The following is a 14035-nucleotide window of genomic DNA, read 5'->3' as shown; positions in this document are numbered from 1 at the left end:
CCGCGCTTCCTGGGGGCGCGGAGGAGCGAGCACGCGCCCCGCCCCCTCCCGTCTAGCCAATGGGAGCCCTGGCCGCGCGCTGTGTGTCTCCGCCTCCGCCAGGGAAACTTGAAGCAGGAGAAAAGTTTGTACAGAGGCTGGAAGGGCAAGAGCGGAGCTCGAAACCCGGCAGCCCGAGAGGAAGATGAACTGCCCCAGGTCAGAGCCTCAGGCCGAGTGGACCTCAAGCCGCCCCCAGGGCACCATAAGCTGTCTCAGCTGCAGCCACCAGCCCCGGTAGCCGTCCGCGCTGCCCTGGGCTGGGAAGGAGGGCGACCCAAATCGGGGACAGAAGCTCAGTGCCACCTGCGCGCGCGGCTGCACACCTGAGCGCTGTCCGCCCGCGAACGAGACCTGCGGACCCCTCAAAGCTTGGATCGTCTTTGAAGAAACGAAGAGAGAGAGAGAGAGAGGGAGGGGGGAGAGAGAGAAAATCCACGATCAGTCTTCGCTGACCCATCCCGCTGCCCTTCTGGTTCTCCAAGTTTTTGAAAGCTGACCACGGACGGACTCCAGTTCCGGAAAACTGGCAGCCAGCGAAAGTAGGCTCTTAGAAAGCGAAGGCTTGGCAACTCCACATTGAGCAGGGCAAGGCTGAGTGCAGGTTGAAGGCGTGTCCAGGACAACTGAGGCTTGACCCTGGAGGCTTACGCAGCTGCCATCGCCGCGGCCACCACAGGTGAGGTAGGGTTGGGGACACGGGGCAAGTGTGGTGAGTGAGAGCTCCTTGAGCAGAGCCAAGGAGGAAAGAGCGCGCTCTCCAAATTATCTAACATATCTTGCTTTCAATGAGACTTTTATTGACTCAGAATCTGCCGGGAAAACGAGAGAGCAAATTTTCCCTTGAGATAGGTCTTGTTCATCTTGGCAGTGAAGTGAGTTGGGTTGGGGGAGGAGGAGGAGAGAATGGCAGTATCAATTTATAAATATTAATGCCAGTAGAGTGGTGCTGCTGGCAGGACGTATCCGGACCCTGGAGATTTCGATAGCCGCAATTGGTAAGTGGCTACAGTCCACAATGTAGGATCGAGTTGCTCCCCTGGTCTCACCACGTACTGTTTCTTGGGCGCGGGTCTGACACCTTGCAAGTGGTCATTTCCACTCATCGCCTCTTTGTCTATCTTCTTCCACCCCCAGACCCAGCCTCGCACTCCAAGACTGTACTGCCGGCCACCACCATGGCCACGCCTGGGGCCAATGCGTCCGCCCAGGCCTCCGACCGACTAAACAGCCCGGTGACCATCCCGGCGGTGATGTTCATCTTCGGGGTGGTGGGCAACCTTGTGGCCATCGTGGTTCTGTGTAAATCGCGCAAGGAGCAGAAGGAGACGACCTTCTACACACTGGTATGCGGGCTGGCGGTCACCGACCTGCTGGGCACGTTGCTGGTGAGCCCTGTGACCATCGCCACGTACATGAAGGGCCAGTGGCCCGGGGGCCCGGCACTGTGCGAGTACAGCACCTTCATCCTGCTCTTCTTCGGCCTGTCGGGGCTCAGCATCATCTGTGCCATGAGTATCGAGCGCTACCTGGCCATCAACCACGCCTACTTCTACAACCACTACGTGGACAAGCGGCTGGCGGGTCTCACGCTCTTCGCGGTCTACGCGTCCAACGTGCTCTTCTGCGCGCTGCCCAACATGGGCCTCGGCAGCTCGCGGCTGCAGTACCCGAAAACCTGGTGCTTCATCGACTGGACCACCAACGTGACGGCGCACGCCGCCTTCTCCTACATGTACGCGGGCTTCAGTTCCTTCCTCATTCTCGCCACGGTGCTCTGCAACGTGCTCGTGTGCGGCGCGCTGCTCCGTATGCACCGACAGTTCATGCGCCGCACCTCGCTGGGCACGGAGCAGCACCACGCGGCCGCCGCCGCCGTCGCCGTGGCCTCAGCCGCTTGCCGCGGCACCCCGGCCGCCGCCTCCCCCGCCCTGCCGCGCCTCAGCGACTTTCGCCGCCGCCGGAGCTTCCGCCGCATCGCGGGCGCTGAGATCCAGATGGTCATCTTACTCATCGCCACTTCCCTGGTGGTGCTCATCTGCTCCATCCCGCTCGTGGTGAGTGGCTGGGGCGAGGGCCCCACTCGGCCCTTTTCCTGCATTCACCTCCCTCCTCCGTCTCCAGCTCTTTCCGCGGCGGTAAACGCGTCTCCTCCAGCTCGGGGATGGGGGTCCCACATTCAGCTTCTCACAACGGGCCCAACCTCCTTTTAGGCCGCATCCCTTAAGAGATGTAACAGGTGCTTTCCCCTCACATCTCCGAGTTTCTTTCCCCGAAAGCCAAGTTTCCCTTCTACCCCCGGGACAGCCCCTACCCTTTGCTGCCTGACATTGTTCTTGAGCCTTCCGGGAACACCTGCCACTCTCTGTCAGATGTGGAGGGGAAACCGCTGTAGTGTGACTTGGCCTCGTCTTCCACTCTGTCAAGGGCAGAATCCAAACTCAGGGGTTGTGATCTCTTTGGTGTACGCTCCTTGCAACAGTGGGTTTTTTATGTTTTGATTTATGTTGGGTTTTTTTTCTTTTTTTGTAGCTTATGTAGAGTTTTAGAGCTAGAAGAGATATTGGTTGCTTTCTGGTCTAGTCTAACTCCCTCACTTCCCATAGGGAATGACTTGCTTAAAATACGCTGTCAAGCTACATGCCCTGCTCTTTACCATGCTGTGCTCTGGGAGAATATCTCAGTGGGTCACACTTCCTACCCAAGCGTGGCCCTAATCGGGGTCCTTCTTTTTCTCTCAGGACCTGGCAAGCAAAGTTTCTCAGAGGGCCTATTATGGGCAGGCTGATGTACATGGGGTATTGAATTTGAGTTCTCAACTGTGAGAGGTACAGTGTCGTTCTAGAGAAATGGAGCTTTAGAGAGGGTTGTCTTATTTACTGGAGAGCCAGAGTCTTGCAGCTTGTGATGGACCTCAGACTCATCTGACTCCAAGCCCTGCTCCTGTAATATTACATCATGTCTCCCTCTAATTTTGACCTACCCAATAGTATATGTGTTTGAGTTTTGGTACACCTCATTTTCAGGACACTGCTTTCTTTAAAATTGCCTTTGGGTTAACTTTTGAAATATAAGCAGGAAGCTGGAGGACCTACCTAGTTCTCCTGAACTTTGCCTGTCACTAGAAAAGAATGCACTAGGGGGTGGGGGGGATTGCTCAGTGGTAGAGTGCATGCCTGGCATGCACAAGATCCTGGATTCAAACCCTAGCGCCCCTGTTTAGGGAAAAAAATTAAATTAAAATTTAAAAAAAAAGTAATGCACTAGAAACACATGGGCAGATGCACATAATACTTTAGAGTTTCTCTTGAAAGGAACTAGTTCTGAGTTTTTCCATCTCTCAGAACACTGCATTCCTGGAAATTCTAAACTGCCTACTCAAAAAGTTTTGTTTCTTCCTTATGCTGATTGGGAGCAAGAGAAAATAAACATAACAGGCTATTATTCCTTCTTTTCCCTTATTAATACTCTTCAGGGATCTTTAATATAGAAATAATATTTCTTTGGTAAAATTGACTGTAAATGGAAGGAGCTCCGAGGTGGCTGAGAGCCAACATACAGTAGCTTCTTGCCAATTTGTCTAAACAGAAGTAAATATAATTGGGCAGAAGGGCCTTTAAACCATTCCAGGACCCAGTATAATTTACAGAGTTAATTGAGACACATAAATATATTTTACTGTCTGTAATGGTAACTCAGAATAAAGTGAGATTTTGGAAGAAACAACTCTGTTCCTACTGGGGCTTGCTTCTGCGGCCTCTGCCTTACGTTTTACAGAACAGTAAATGCCAAAGTGAGTGGTTATTATTTACAGAACATCCACTTTGAGGAACTGAGGAATTAGGGCTAGCAGCTTAGCAACATGCACATACTTTTAAAATGTGGTTTGGTTGGAAGTAAGCATGTGAAGCTGTTGATTACTGCACAGTCACAGATGAACTGTTTTCTTCAAGCCTCTTGTGGGCTGAAATGGTAGATCTGACCCTACGGTGCAGGGTCATTTATCACAGTTTTTGATGTTATTGGAGAAGCAAGAAATTATAGGAGCAGTATTTATGGTTTGCAAATTAACCACATTTTAACTAACAAGGACTATCCACTCTACATAAAGTCAGTATCGTGTTGTAGATAGTAGGTAATTTTACTCTGAAAACTGAAAATGGCTCCGCTAAGAAGTAATTCCATAGACATACATTTAGAGGTAATAAGGGATCATACAAGTAATGGGGCTTCAGTTTTTAGCCTTTAGTTTTGACTACTAAAATCTAATTTCAGAGTTAACTTAATTGTATTAATGATGAGCAATGGGGTCATTGTCCTACGCACCCACCCACAGTTTAGCAAGTACTGAAAGAATTAAAAGAGAAACTTATCCACAACTGTGATCTTCCTTGGCTTACTTTTACAACTGTCTTGTTTTTTCATGTTTCTCATATTCATTTTGTAATTTAAGTTTCAAGTTTCTGAACTCTGACTTTTAAAGTGGACAGATCTATCTTCAGTTCCAAGGAAACTAATGAAGCATCTCTTTTAACTTTATCAAATCAAGCTAGTTGCTAATCCTATTTGAGGCAAATCAAACCCTTCGAAACATTTTAAATGCTTTGGAAATAACAGATCAAATGCACTTTACGTGGAATTTTAGCAAGCTTCACTTAATAGGAAAACAAGGAGTCACTGCAAAGTGGCCATCTTTTTATCTTTTGGACACCAGGAAGAAAACTACAGTGAGTCTTAGAAGGCAGGTGATATTGACTTGAGTATCAAAAGTAAATTTTAATTTGTCATCCAAAATATAAATGTCTCATAAATAGAACTGAGAATGAAAATTGGAGAAAGGCTGGAAAATTAGTTGTGGATACATAAGGAATTGTGCTGAAGTTGCAAAATTTCTAAAGTGAGTCATAAACAAGAAAGAGAAAAGGTGCAAGTACAGTCAGCAAGGAACATTCCATGACAAAGTATAGTGGGAAGGTGGTGCTTAGCATTTTGTCTATTTTTCTATTTATAACCAGGCTCTGGTTTTTTAAAACACAAGAGAAGTTAAAGTAATAAAAGAGTCTATGCTTCAAGTAAATAAAAAGGATGAATTCTCTAGAAATACACAAGCAAGACAGCCTCATAAGGTCCTAGTGTTAAATGCTGCAGCTGTGGACGTCTGGTGCCTAATTTTGCAGTTACTAATGTTATAATAATGATTATAATCCAATCTTTTGCCTCAGGGCTAAACAGATACACTGTAGGACTTGGAAAGGCATTTTCCCCCATGCAGGGGCAAGCCAAGGCCCTATTTATTGCTTACTTGTTTCTTTTATTTCCTTTTTCCTTACCTGAAGTAACAAGCATTCATCCCTATTAGGGAGAGAATGGCCAGTTTGATTCATCTTCTGCCTAGGATGGGTAAAGCTTAAGTCTTCAGGAAAATAGCTTCCTGTGAGTGTTTATTTGGTTCCTTACTATAAACTAGCTGTCTGTGTAAAGCTTTCATCAGCATTTGATCAGCAAAGGTTTATTAGAGCAGAGGAAGACTGTGTAAATAGATACACTTGTTTACTGTAGACAGACTGGAAATGGAATCTCAGAACAACTTGCTGGGGTTTCAGATGACTGAGAATCACATCTAGAGGTCCAGGAGGGATGCCATACAGCCAGGCACTACTATGGCAGAACCTGAAGGATTTGATTACTTTTTCAAAGAAATTTGGCAAAATTAAAAGAGAACATTTCCCCAAAGCAGTTTTTTAGTTATAACACAAAACTGCAGACCCAGTAATAGTGCCATGAAGACTGCAGAGAAGCACATACAAGTATGGTATTTTTCTGTATCTCATCTGAATCTTGAAAACAGCTCTAGGAAGAAAGTTGGGCTGGCCGATATTTTCACTCGTTTTGCACCTCAAATTCCTCAGATGAAGGCTTTACATCACCCTGCAACTTCCTGGGTGGCTGTGGCGGAGTCCTGATCTAATGCCTTCTTGCCAGGTTTTGCTGAGCTGTCAAGGCTTGGTTTTCTGGAACACCTGCTAACAAGATATTTTCCCTCCAGAGCTGACGTGATTCTTTAAAAAAAAAATTATAATTTACTTACATTTTTTCCCCTTAAACAGAGGCAGTGGAGATTGAACCCAGGACCTTGGGCACACCAAACACGTGCTCTACCACTGAGCTATTCCCTGAACTGATTCTTGAAGGTGCCAGTTAGAATGCTGAAAGTTAGAGTCTAAAAAAATCAAACACTTCCAAAATAAATTTTCGATGGACAGACTGACCTATGGAGATTGTCATTTGCCCGCAGTTAAATGGCCAGTTTAGTGACATAGAGGGAAGCAGCTCTGAGAGCTCCTTCCACTCTCCTTAGTGATTTTTTTCTCACTCAAAAAAAAAAGTGATAAGAATTTCTAGTAACAGCTGTGTCAATTTTGGACTCTTCACAAGGCAGTTAGATAACTGAGCACACACAGATCATTCCTTTTATGTGCTCGGAACAGAACAAGGAGCATACACGCAAATCCAGTTATAGGATCTCGTTATTTATTGGAAAGCATTTCTACTCTGACAGTCAATTACTGAGTCAGTCTAATCAAAATTTCACATTCTTTTTCAATTAGACATTCCCTGCCAACAGGTTAATTCTTAAATAGGAAGTACGTGTTTTTGATAACGTGTCATTAACTATACCCCAAAGGTACCTTGAAACTGTGGTTTTCAAATTCTTGATATATCCCACAGTGGCCAAGCTCCTACATAATTGCACTAAGCACTTACATAATTTGTACATAAATTATAAGGAGCAGAGCGAGGATTGGAACAGAACGTGGGTGTTTCTCTTTACAACATAGAGCCTCCCTTACCACTTTCCTGTCATCATGTCTTCTTCTGAATTTACCAGATTTTCTTCAAGTTATGCTTCAATATTCCTGAATCTTAATCTCTAGTCATCCTCAAGAAGTTTAGAATATTGTCACGTTTGTCAACATTAACAATAAACCACAGGTGTAAATCGGCAGCTGCTAAAAAACAGACTAACTTTTAAAATTGTAAGAGAATACGTATGTTGTTTGGTTTGTTTTTGGTGAATCCTTTGAGAGTGTTTCCCCCTCCCACCTCCAACTCAGAGATTCTGTTTTATCAGCAGCACACCCTTCCAACACTGAAAATTGCCTGAACGTGTTTATTTGTGTAACATACAGAGCCTGTTGGACAAGAATTCCAGAAAAGTGCTTTCACTCCCAACATGACACGAGGCACTGGTGTAGACAGCCCCATTTTCATCTGGGGTTTCCCCCTGTGGGAAGAGCAAGTCAAGTAGCCTATAAAGTGAGGCAAAGATCTGCTCTATTTTTTCAAACCTTACGAGGTACGTGGAGCTTTTGTTCACTTTTGTCTTCTTTTTCTCTACTTCAAGGCAATCTCCACTGAGAAAGGCTCCAAAGGAAAAATCCTGCATCTAGATGTTTTTCAAATGATTTGACCAACTTTTGAGAATGTTTTACCTGCATTTGGACATTGCTTTTCATACTCATCCTTATTGCTACCCTGGGAGCTCCTCTTTACTCAAAGGCACTAAATGACCAGGTTCAGTAGCTTGTGTTAATTGTAAGCTCCCCTCCAGAGTGGAACTCCAAAACAAGGCTTTCTTTTATTCCCTTATACAGTAGTCAAAATTAACTGCTGTGGAAGTAGGTCACAGAGATGATGCTTTCTTTGCCTCTCATCACCTTTGATTATGAAAGCCCATTATTAATTATTAATTATTTACAACACTGACTTTTCTAAAAGTTCATAGGAATTTAAAAATTAAATAATAAACTCCTAATACATTCCCTTAAACAGCTACAAATTTCATTCCTTCTATATTCATTGTAGCTGTTCAAAAAATTTTCTCCTTTCAGTAGTAACCATTTTTCCTTTGAGGAAGTGATGGGAGAAACAACTAGCAACAAAACATTTCAATGTTAGAAATTTGAGAAATGCAAATTTTTAAGCATAACCAAGATTCTGCTCTGAAAGAGGGTCTTGGGGGTGGCTGAGCGAAATACTTCCCACGGAGGCCTGTGGAAGCGAGAACTCCCAAGTGGAGCAACACTGCCACCTAGAGGCTGGAAGTCTCAAGTTCGCAGAATTCTTGCTTTAGGTTTTTTTCCTAGAGGCTCCGCACAGAGAAGGGCCTGATACTAACAGATTAAAATCCAGCATTCCTTTTACCCTTAGGAACATACTGTGTGATGTGAGTAAAACATAGATCTCATGCTTTTTACCAATACTTCCATTGTCAGGAAATAATTCTTAAACAGAGAGCCAGCCAGCCAGCCTGGTAGAACAGAAAAAGCAACATGGAAGTCCTCAGGAGACCTGGGGCCCAGACCAGAATCAGCCACCAACAGGGGACAAGGGGACCTTGGTGAGGTCCTCAAAACCTCCGGTCTCAGCAACATTTCCTCCGAGAAAAAGACAGCATTTTAAATAGAGTAATATTATGTGCAGAGTCATGGAAGAATGAAATGATATGCCTTCTGGGAACTTCAAATGACTCAATGAAGAGAGTGAATTTGTGTAAACTTAAGGAACACTATCAGTTTATTCCTTAGAGGAAAAGGCACTTATTTTTTTCTCTTTTCTCCCTCTTTTTTTAATTGAAGTATAGTTGATGTGCAATATTATATGTTACAGTTGTACAGTATATTGATTCACAATTTTTAAAGGTTATACTCCATTTATAGTCATTATAAAATATTGGCTATGTTCCCCATCTTGTACAATATATCCTTTTATCTTATTTTATACCTAATAGTCTGTACCTCTTAATCCCCTTTCCCTCTCCCCAGTGGTAACCACTAGTTTGTTCTCTGCATCTATGAGTCCGCTTCAGAAAAGCACTTGTTAAACGTACACTCTCACATTTACTCCTAAAGAGTAGATCTTAAAAGCTCTCATGAGAAAATTTCTGTAACTATGTGTGGTGATGGATGTTAATTAGACTTATTGTGGTGATTATTTTGCAATATATACAAATACCAAATCATTATGTTGTGCACCTGAAACAAATAGTGTTATATGTCAAATACCTCTCTCTTTTATATGTATGTATATATATAAAATTTAAAAAAAAAACGAATTTTACTCTTAAAGGATCATGATGATGACATAAATGATGAGGTCTGGGTCTTCTAATTCCACTAAGATCTTTTATTTATTTATTTTTTTAAACTGTTTTTGTTTTGTTTTGTTTTGTTTTTTTAATTTTTAGTGGGGGATAGGTAATTAGGTTTATTTATTTTATTTATTTATTTCTTAGTGGAGGTACTGGGGATTGAACCCAAGACCTCGTGTGTGCTAAGCAGGCACTCTACCACTGAGCTATACCCTCCCCCCAACCGAGATCTTTTATATAAAAAAAAGAAAACCATTCCAGTTTTCTCCCTGCATTTCTCACCTAAATTACTTGGGGGAGGCAGGTAATTAGGGTTACTTACGTCCTTTTTAAGTTTAGCAAAGTTTCACTCATCCATCAAAACTCAAGGCAAGATCCCCCCTTTTTTCCCCTATTGATTGATTGACTGAAGAACAGCTGACATATAGAAAAGGTTTTTGAAGCTCGAGTTAATAACATTAGATGATTATTATAACTGGGGAACAGACTCATAGAGAAAATAAAAATGACTCTCTGGTCATTCTAGAGCATAGGAAATTCAGATAGTGGTTTCAGTATATGCTTTTTAAACTCTAAAATAAAGGCATCTCTGGGCTTTTCTGTGATTAGATGATTAGTTGACTTCCAAAGTAAGTTTCATTTAAGTATATACAGTGTCAACTGAAATAAGGGAAATAAATAGCTATTGGGAGTAAAAAAGATACTTCAGTAGAATTACAAAAGCTTGAAAGCACTCACAGAAATGAAGTTAATAAGATTGTTCTCCAGGAAACTTTATGCACATGTTACCTGTAACACAGCTCATTTTTTATGCCATCTTTGATCTGGTGAAGATATTCACAAAGTAGTTACAAATGTATTAAAGTTACACTAACTAGAAACATGTTTATCAGTGGTTTTTCTGAGGCTTATTGTGTATGCTGCTCTTTTCTTGGCAATTATTCACAGAAAAGGGAGCCGCTACCTAACATTACTTCGTTAGACATTGCATGCAGATGTTTTCCCAGGTAACTAATGCAAAGCACTAAATGTGGACATCTCATTTACGCAGGTGCGAGTGTTCATCAACCAGTTATATCAGCCAGATTCGGAGAAAGTCATCAGCAAAAACCCAGATTTGCAGGCCATCCGAATTGCTGCTGTGAACCCTATCCTGGACCCCTGGATATATATCCTCCTGCGGAAGACAGTGCTCAGTAAAGCGATAGAGAAGATCAAATGCCTCTTCTGCCGCATCGGCGGGTCCCGCAGGGAGCGTTCGGGGCAGCACTGCTCGGACAGTAGAAGGACATCCTCCGCCATGTCCGGCCACTCTCGCTCCTTCCTCTCTCGGGAGCTGAAGGAGGTCAGCAGCACGTCCCAGACCCTCCTCTACATGCCGGACCTCAGTGAAAACGGCCTCGGAGGCAGGAATCTGCTTCCAGGTGTGCCTGGCATGGGCCTGACCCAGACAGACACCACATCGCTGAGGACTCTGCGAATGTCAGAGACCTCGGACTCCTCCCAGGGTCAGGACTCAGAGAGCGTCTTACTGGTGGATGAGGTTGGCGGGAGTAGCCGGGCGGGGCCTGCCCCAAAGGGGAGCTCCCTGCAAGTCACATTCCCCAATGAAACACTGAACCTAACAGAAAAATGTATATAGTAGCTAAGGAAAGAAATACAGCACTATTTCTGGAAGCGCCTAAAATTCTGTGCAATAGACACATAAATGAAGTGTTCAGCCGTGCTCAGAAGGGCTCTTTTCATCCTACAACGCACAGTAGAGAACGTCCTGGCTTTCGAGCACTTTTCAGACAATCACATTGATTCCTATGGGTCCCGAGGTCTGAAGCACGTTGGTGGCCACCTTGCTATTACACAGGATTTCGGTCACATCTTGGTGGCTGGGAAGATCTACTCTCAGTTTTTCTACTTGACAGGAGGATGGCATAAGTTTTGCTATTTTCGTAACATCAAGAGCTTTATATCTGGCACACAGCAGAAGGCCAGGTACAGAAGGGCTCGATTCTAATAAACTATGAGGACTATCTTACGGATGATATGTGTCTCACTAAAGCATGAAATGTGAATTTTATTGTTGTAAATATGATTTATGGTATTTAAAGTATTGTCTTCTCCGTGAGAAGGTATGTTGTTAATACAAAGTATAATGAAAGTATGGTAACCCCTCTCCTCCTAGTGTAACCAGCTGAAGTTGCAGATGATAGATATCTTTCATAACCAAGGTCAGGCCATGGTGTTTAAAATTCACGGTGAGAGTCATGTCTGTAAAAGAGATATAAATTTTTAAAAGGAAGAGTTTAGCACTATGAAAAGAATAAAATAAAGTTCTATTTAAAGTTGTGAAAACTACAGGCCAAAATATTCGAAGTTCTTTCCAAGCTATGTATAATACATAGTGAAAAACTTTTAGTGATGTTACATGTATTTATCCAGAAAACTGTGATTTCAGGACAACCTAACCTGCTGGTAAATGTTTTGTATTTTTGTCCCCACTAGCTGGTAATTTTTAAAAATGTAACATAAGTTTGAAAAAGCCTTTAGTAAGTAACCCGTAATTGAAGTGTATAATATAAAAATAAAAAGCCTAAGCAGCTTGTTTTCCCCCAAAAGTGTGCATGGTTTTACTTTCCTATGGAATGATCTAGAATATTCTTTAAAATTTAAGAGAAAGGCAGATTGCATCATGACAGCTTTACTTGGAGACGTGGAATGACTGGGTAAATTAGCCTTTCACAGTTGTCATAATTAACAACAGAAGGGGCATGTAAGGGTCATCTTCTAAAAGTTGTGTGTAATACCCGGTAATGCTGTAGACATATTTGAAGGAACTTTCTCAAAGAAATATTAAGCATGTTTTGTTGCTTAAAGTGTTTTTGTGAATTGCTTGGTTGTAATTAAATTCTGAGCCTGATAGTGATGTGGTTTTAAGAAGCAGTTGTACCAACTGAAATTATTTTGGAGATTATAATAAATAAATACACTCAGCCTGAGTTCCATATCCTCGGTTTTGGAAAATGTGTGTGATTTTTGTTTGCTTGTTTCAGGTCATCTTCTGTATCTTTTTAAATTGAAATACTTAAATTTTTTTATTTTAAAATAATGTCAAAGGTAGATAAAAGTTGCCAGAATAGTAAAAGCCTTGGATCCATTTAGTGAAGAATGATATTTAGAAACCAAGATCTGGGTGCGAAGTGTACTGAAAATTACCAGTTTGTCCAGGTGGTAGGGGAGACAGTGTTATGCTTAACTTGCTACATGTAAGAATCCAAATATTTATTATAAAAAATTAGCATAAACTCGTGGCCCTTCCTATTTGTAAATTCTCTAGATCGGAACTTAGCATGCATCAGAGTCATCTGGGAAGCTTGTGAAATCGCAGTGTTTGATTCAGTAGGTCCGGGGTGGGTCCTAGGTGATGCTGACACTGCCAGGGTGCAGACACACTGAGTAGCAACAGTCTCCAGGGGTGAGGTCGTGATTTTCTGTCTGCAAATTTTTAAAAGATATTTTTGGATGGTACCAGAAAAACAAGACCATCATCTTCACAGACCTGATGGCCTAGTGATTTTCAGCTGAGGGAGGGCTAACTCAGAAAAGCGGATCTGGCTCAAACTTGTAAAATGTTGTTTCACCATACTAACCGATGACTAAGAAACAATGTTTTCAGATAATATTTTACCTGTGAAAGAGGCTTTTGTTTTCTTCCAAGTATACGGACAACGAGATGACATCTAGATTTATATATTAATGAATATATGTATGCACCACCAGTGTTCATGGGGGGAAAACAAAAGCCTCATTCAGAAGTCAGCATTGCTCATAGTCTAAAGGCATAGTTTCATTCACCCTTTACTTCAGGCTCACCATCCAGAACACTGATTCTGCCCTATTCTTTTTTTCATTATTGAAATAAATTTCACATACAATAAAAAGTTTTCCCTGTAAGGCATTTTATTTTAGCATATTCGCTGAGTGCAACCATCACTACTGTCTAATTCCAGAACATATGCATCATGCCAAAAAAGAAACAACACACCCATTTGCAGTCCCCGCCAATTCACCTTTTCCCCCAGCCCCTAGCAACAACTGTATCTCTATGGATTTGCCTATTCTGGACATAAATGGAATCATACAATATGTGGCCTTTATTTTCAAGGTTCATCCATGTTGTAGCAAGAATGAGTACTTCATTCCTGATTTACGGCTGAATAACTTTGCACTGTATGGATATACCACATTTTGTTACATCAGTTGATGGGCATTTGGGTTGATTCCATTATTTGGCTGTTACTAATAATGCTTATAGCCATGTATAGTACAAATATTTGTGTGAACATGTTTTCAATTCTCTATATACCTGAATGTGAAATTGCTGGGTCATATATTAACTATCTGTTTAAATTTTTGAGGAACTGTCAAATGTTTTCCTAAGTGACTGTACCATTTCACATTCCCATCAGCAATATACAAGGGTTTCAATTTCTCCACATCCTCATCAACGCTTGTTATTATCTTTTTTAATTATGATAGTCATCCTAATGAGTATGAAGTGGCAGCTCACTGTGGTTTTGATCTGCATTTCCCTAGTGACAAATGATTCTGAGAATCTTTTCATACGCTTCCTGGCCATTTGTGGATCTCTGGAGAAATGTCTATTCCAATCTTTGTGTATTTTTAAATTGGATTATATATCTGCATTAGTTTGCTAGGGCTGCCATAACAAAATTCCACAGACTGGTTGGCTTCACCATCAGAAATTTATTTTCACACAGTTCTGGAGGTTGAAGGTCCAAGATCAAGGTGCTGGCAGATTTGGTGTCTCTCAAGGCCTCTCTCTCTCTG

General features: G+C 42.4%; 1 protein-coding gene across 1 annotated transcript; it reads left to right on the top strand.

Moving 5' to 3' along the window:
- The first annotated feature begins 580 nt into the window (after nucleotides 1-580).
- Nucleotides 581-12196, top strand: PTGER4 (prostaglandin E receptor 4). The gene is made up of 3 exons (XM_006207682.4): nucleotides 581-718; nucleotides 1177-2096; nucleotides 10242-12196. The coding sequence occupies exons 2-3, from the start codon at nucleotides 1218-1220 to the stop codon at nucleotides 10830-10832; spliced, it is 1470 nt and encodes a 489-aa protein (XP_006207744.2). The 5' UTR covers nucleotides 581-718; nucleotides 1177-1217; the 3' UTR covers nucleotides 10833-12196.
- Nucleotides 12197-14035: the final 1839 nt, after the last annotated feature.

This window comes from Vicugna pacos, chromosome 3 (genome assembly GCF_048564905.1).
Source record: "Vicugna pacos chromosome 3, VicPac4, whole genome shotgun sequence".
In the NCBI taxonomy this organism is placed as follows: Eukaryota; Metazoa; Chordata; class Mammalia; order Artiodactyla; family Camelidae; genus Vicugna; species Vicugna pacos.
Note: the sequence above shows the minus strand (reverse complement) of the source record. Positions and strands in the feature narration are given on the sequence as shown.

Coding starts and splice junctions, on each gene's coding strand:
- PTGER4 (XM_006207682.4), top strand. CDS start 1,218: ATGGCCACGCCTGGGGCCAATGCGTCCGCCCAGGCCTCCGACCGACTA. Junction 2,097..10,241: donor TCTGCTCCATCCCGCTCGTG/GTGAGTGGCTGG, acceptor TCATTTACGCAG/GTGCGAGTGTTCATCAACCA.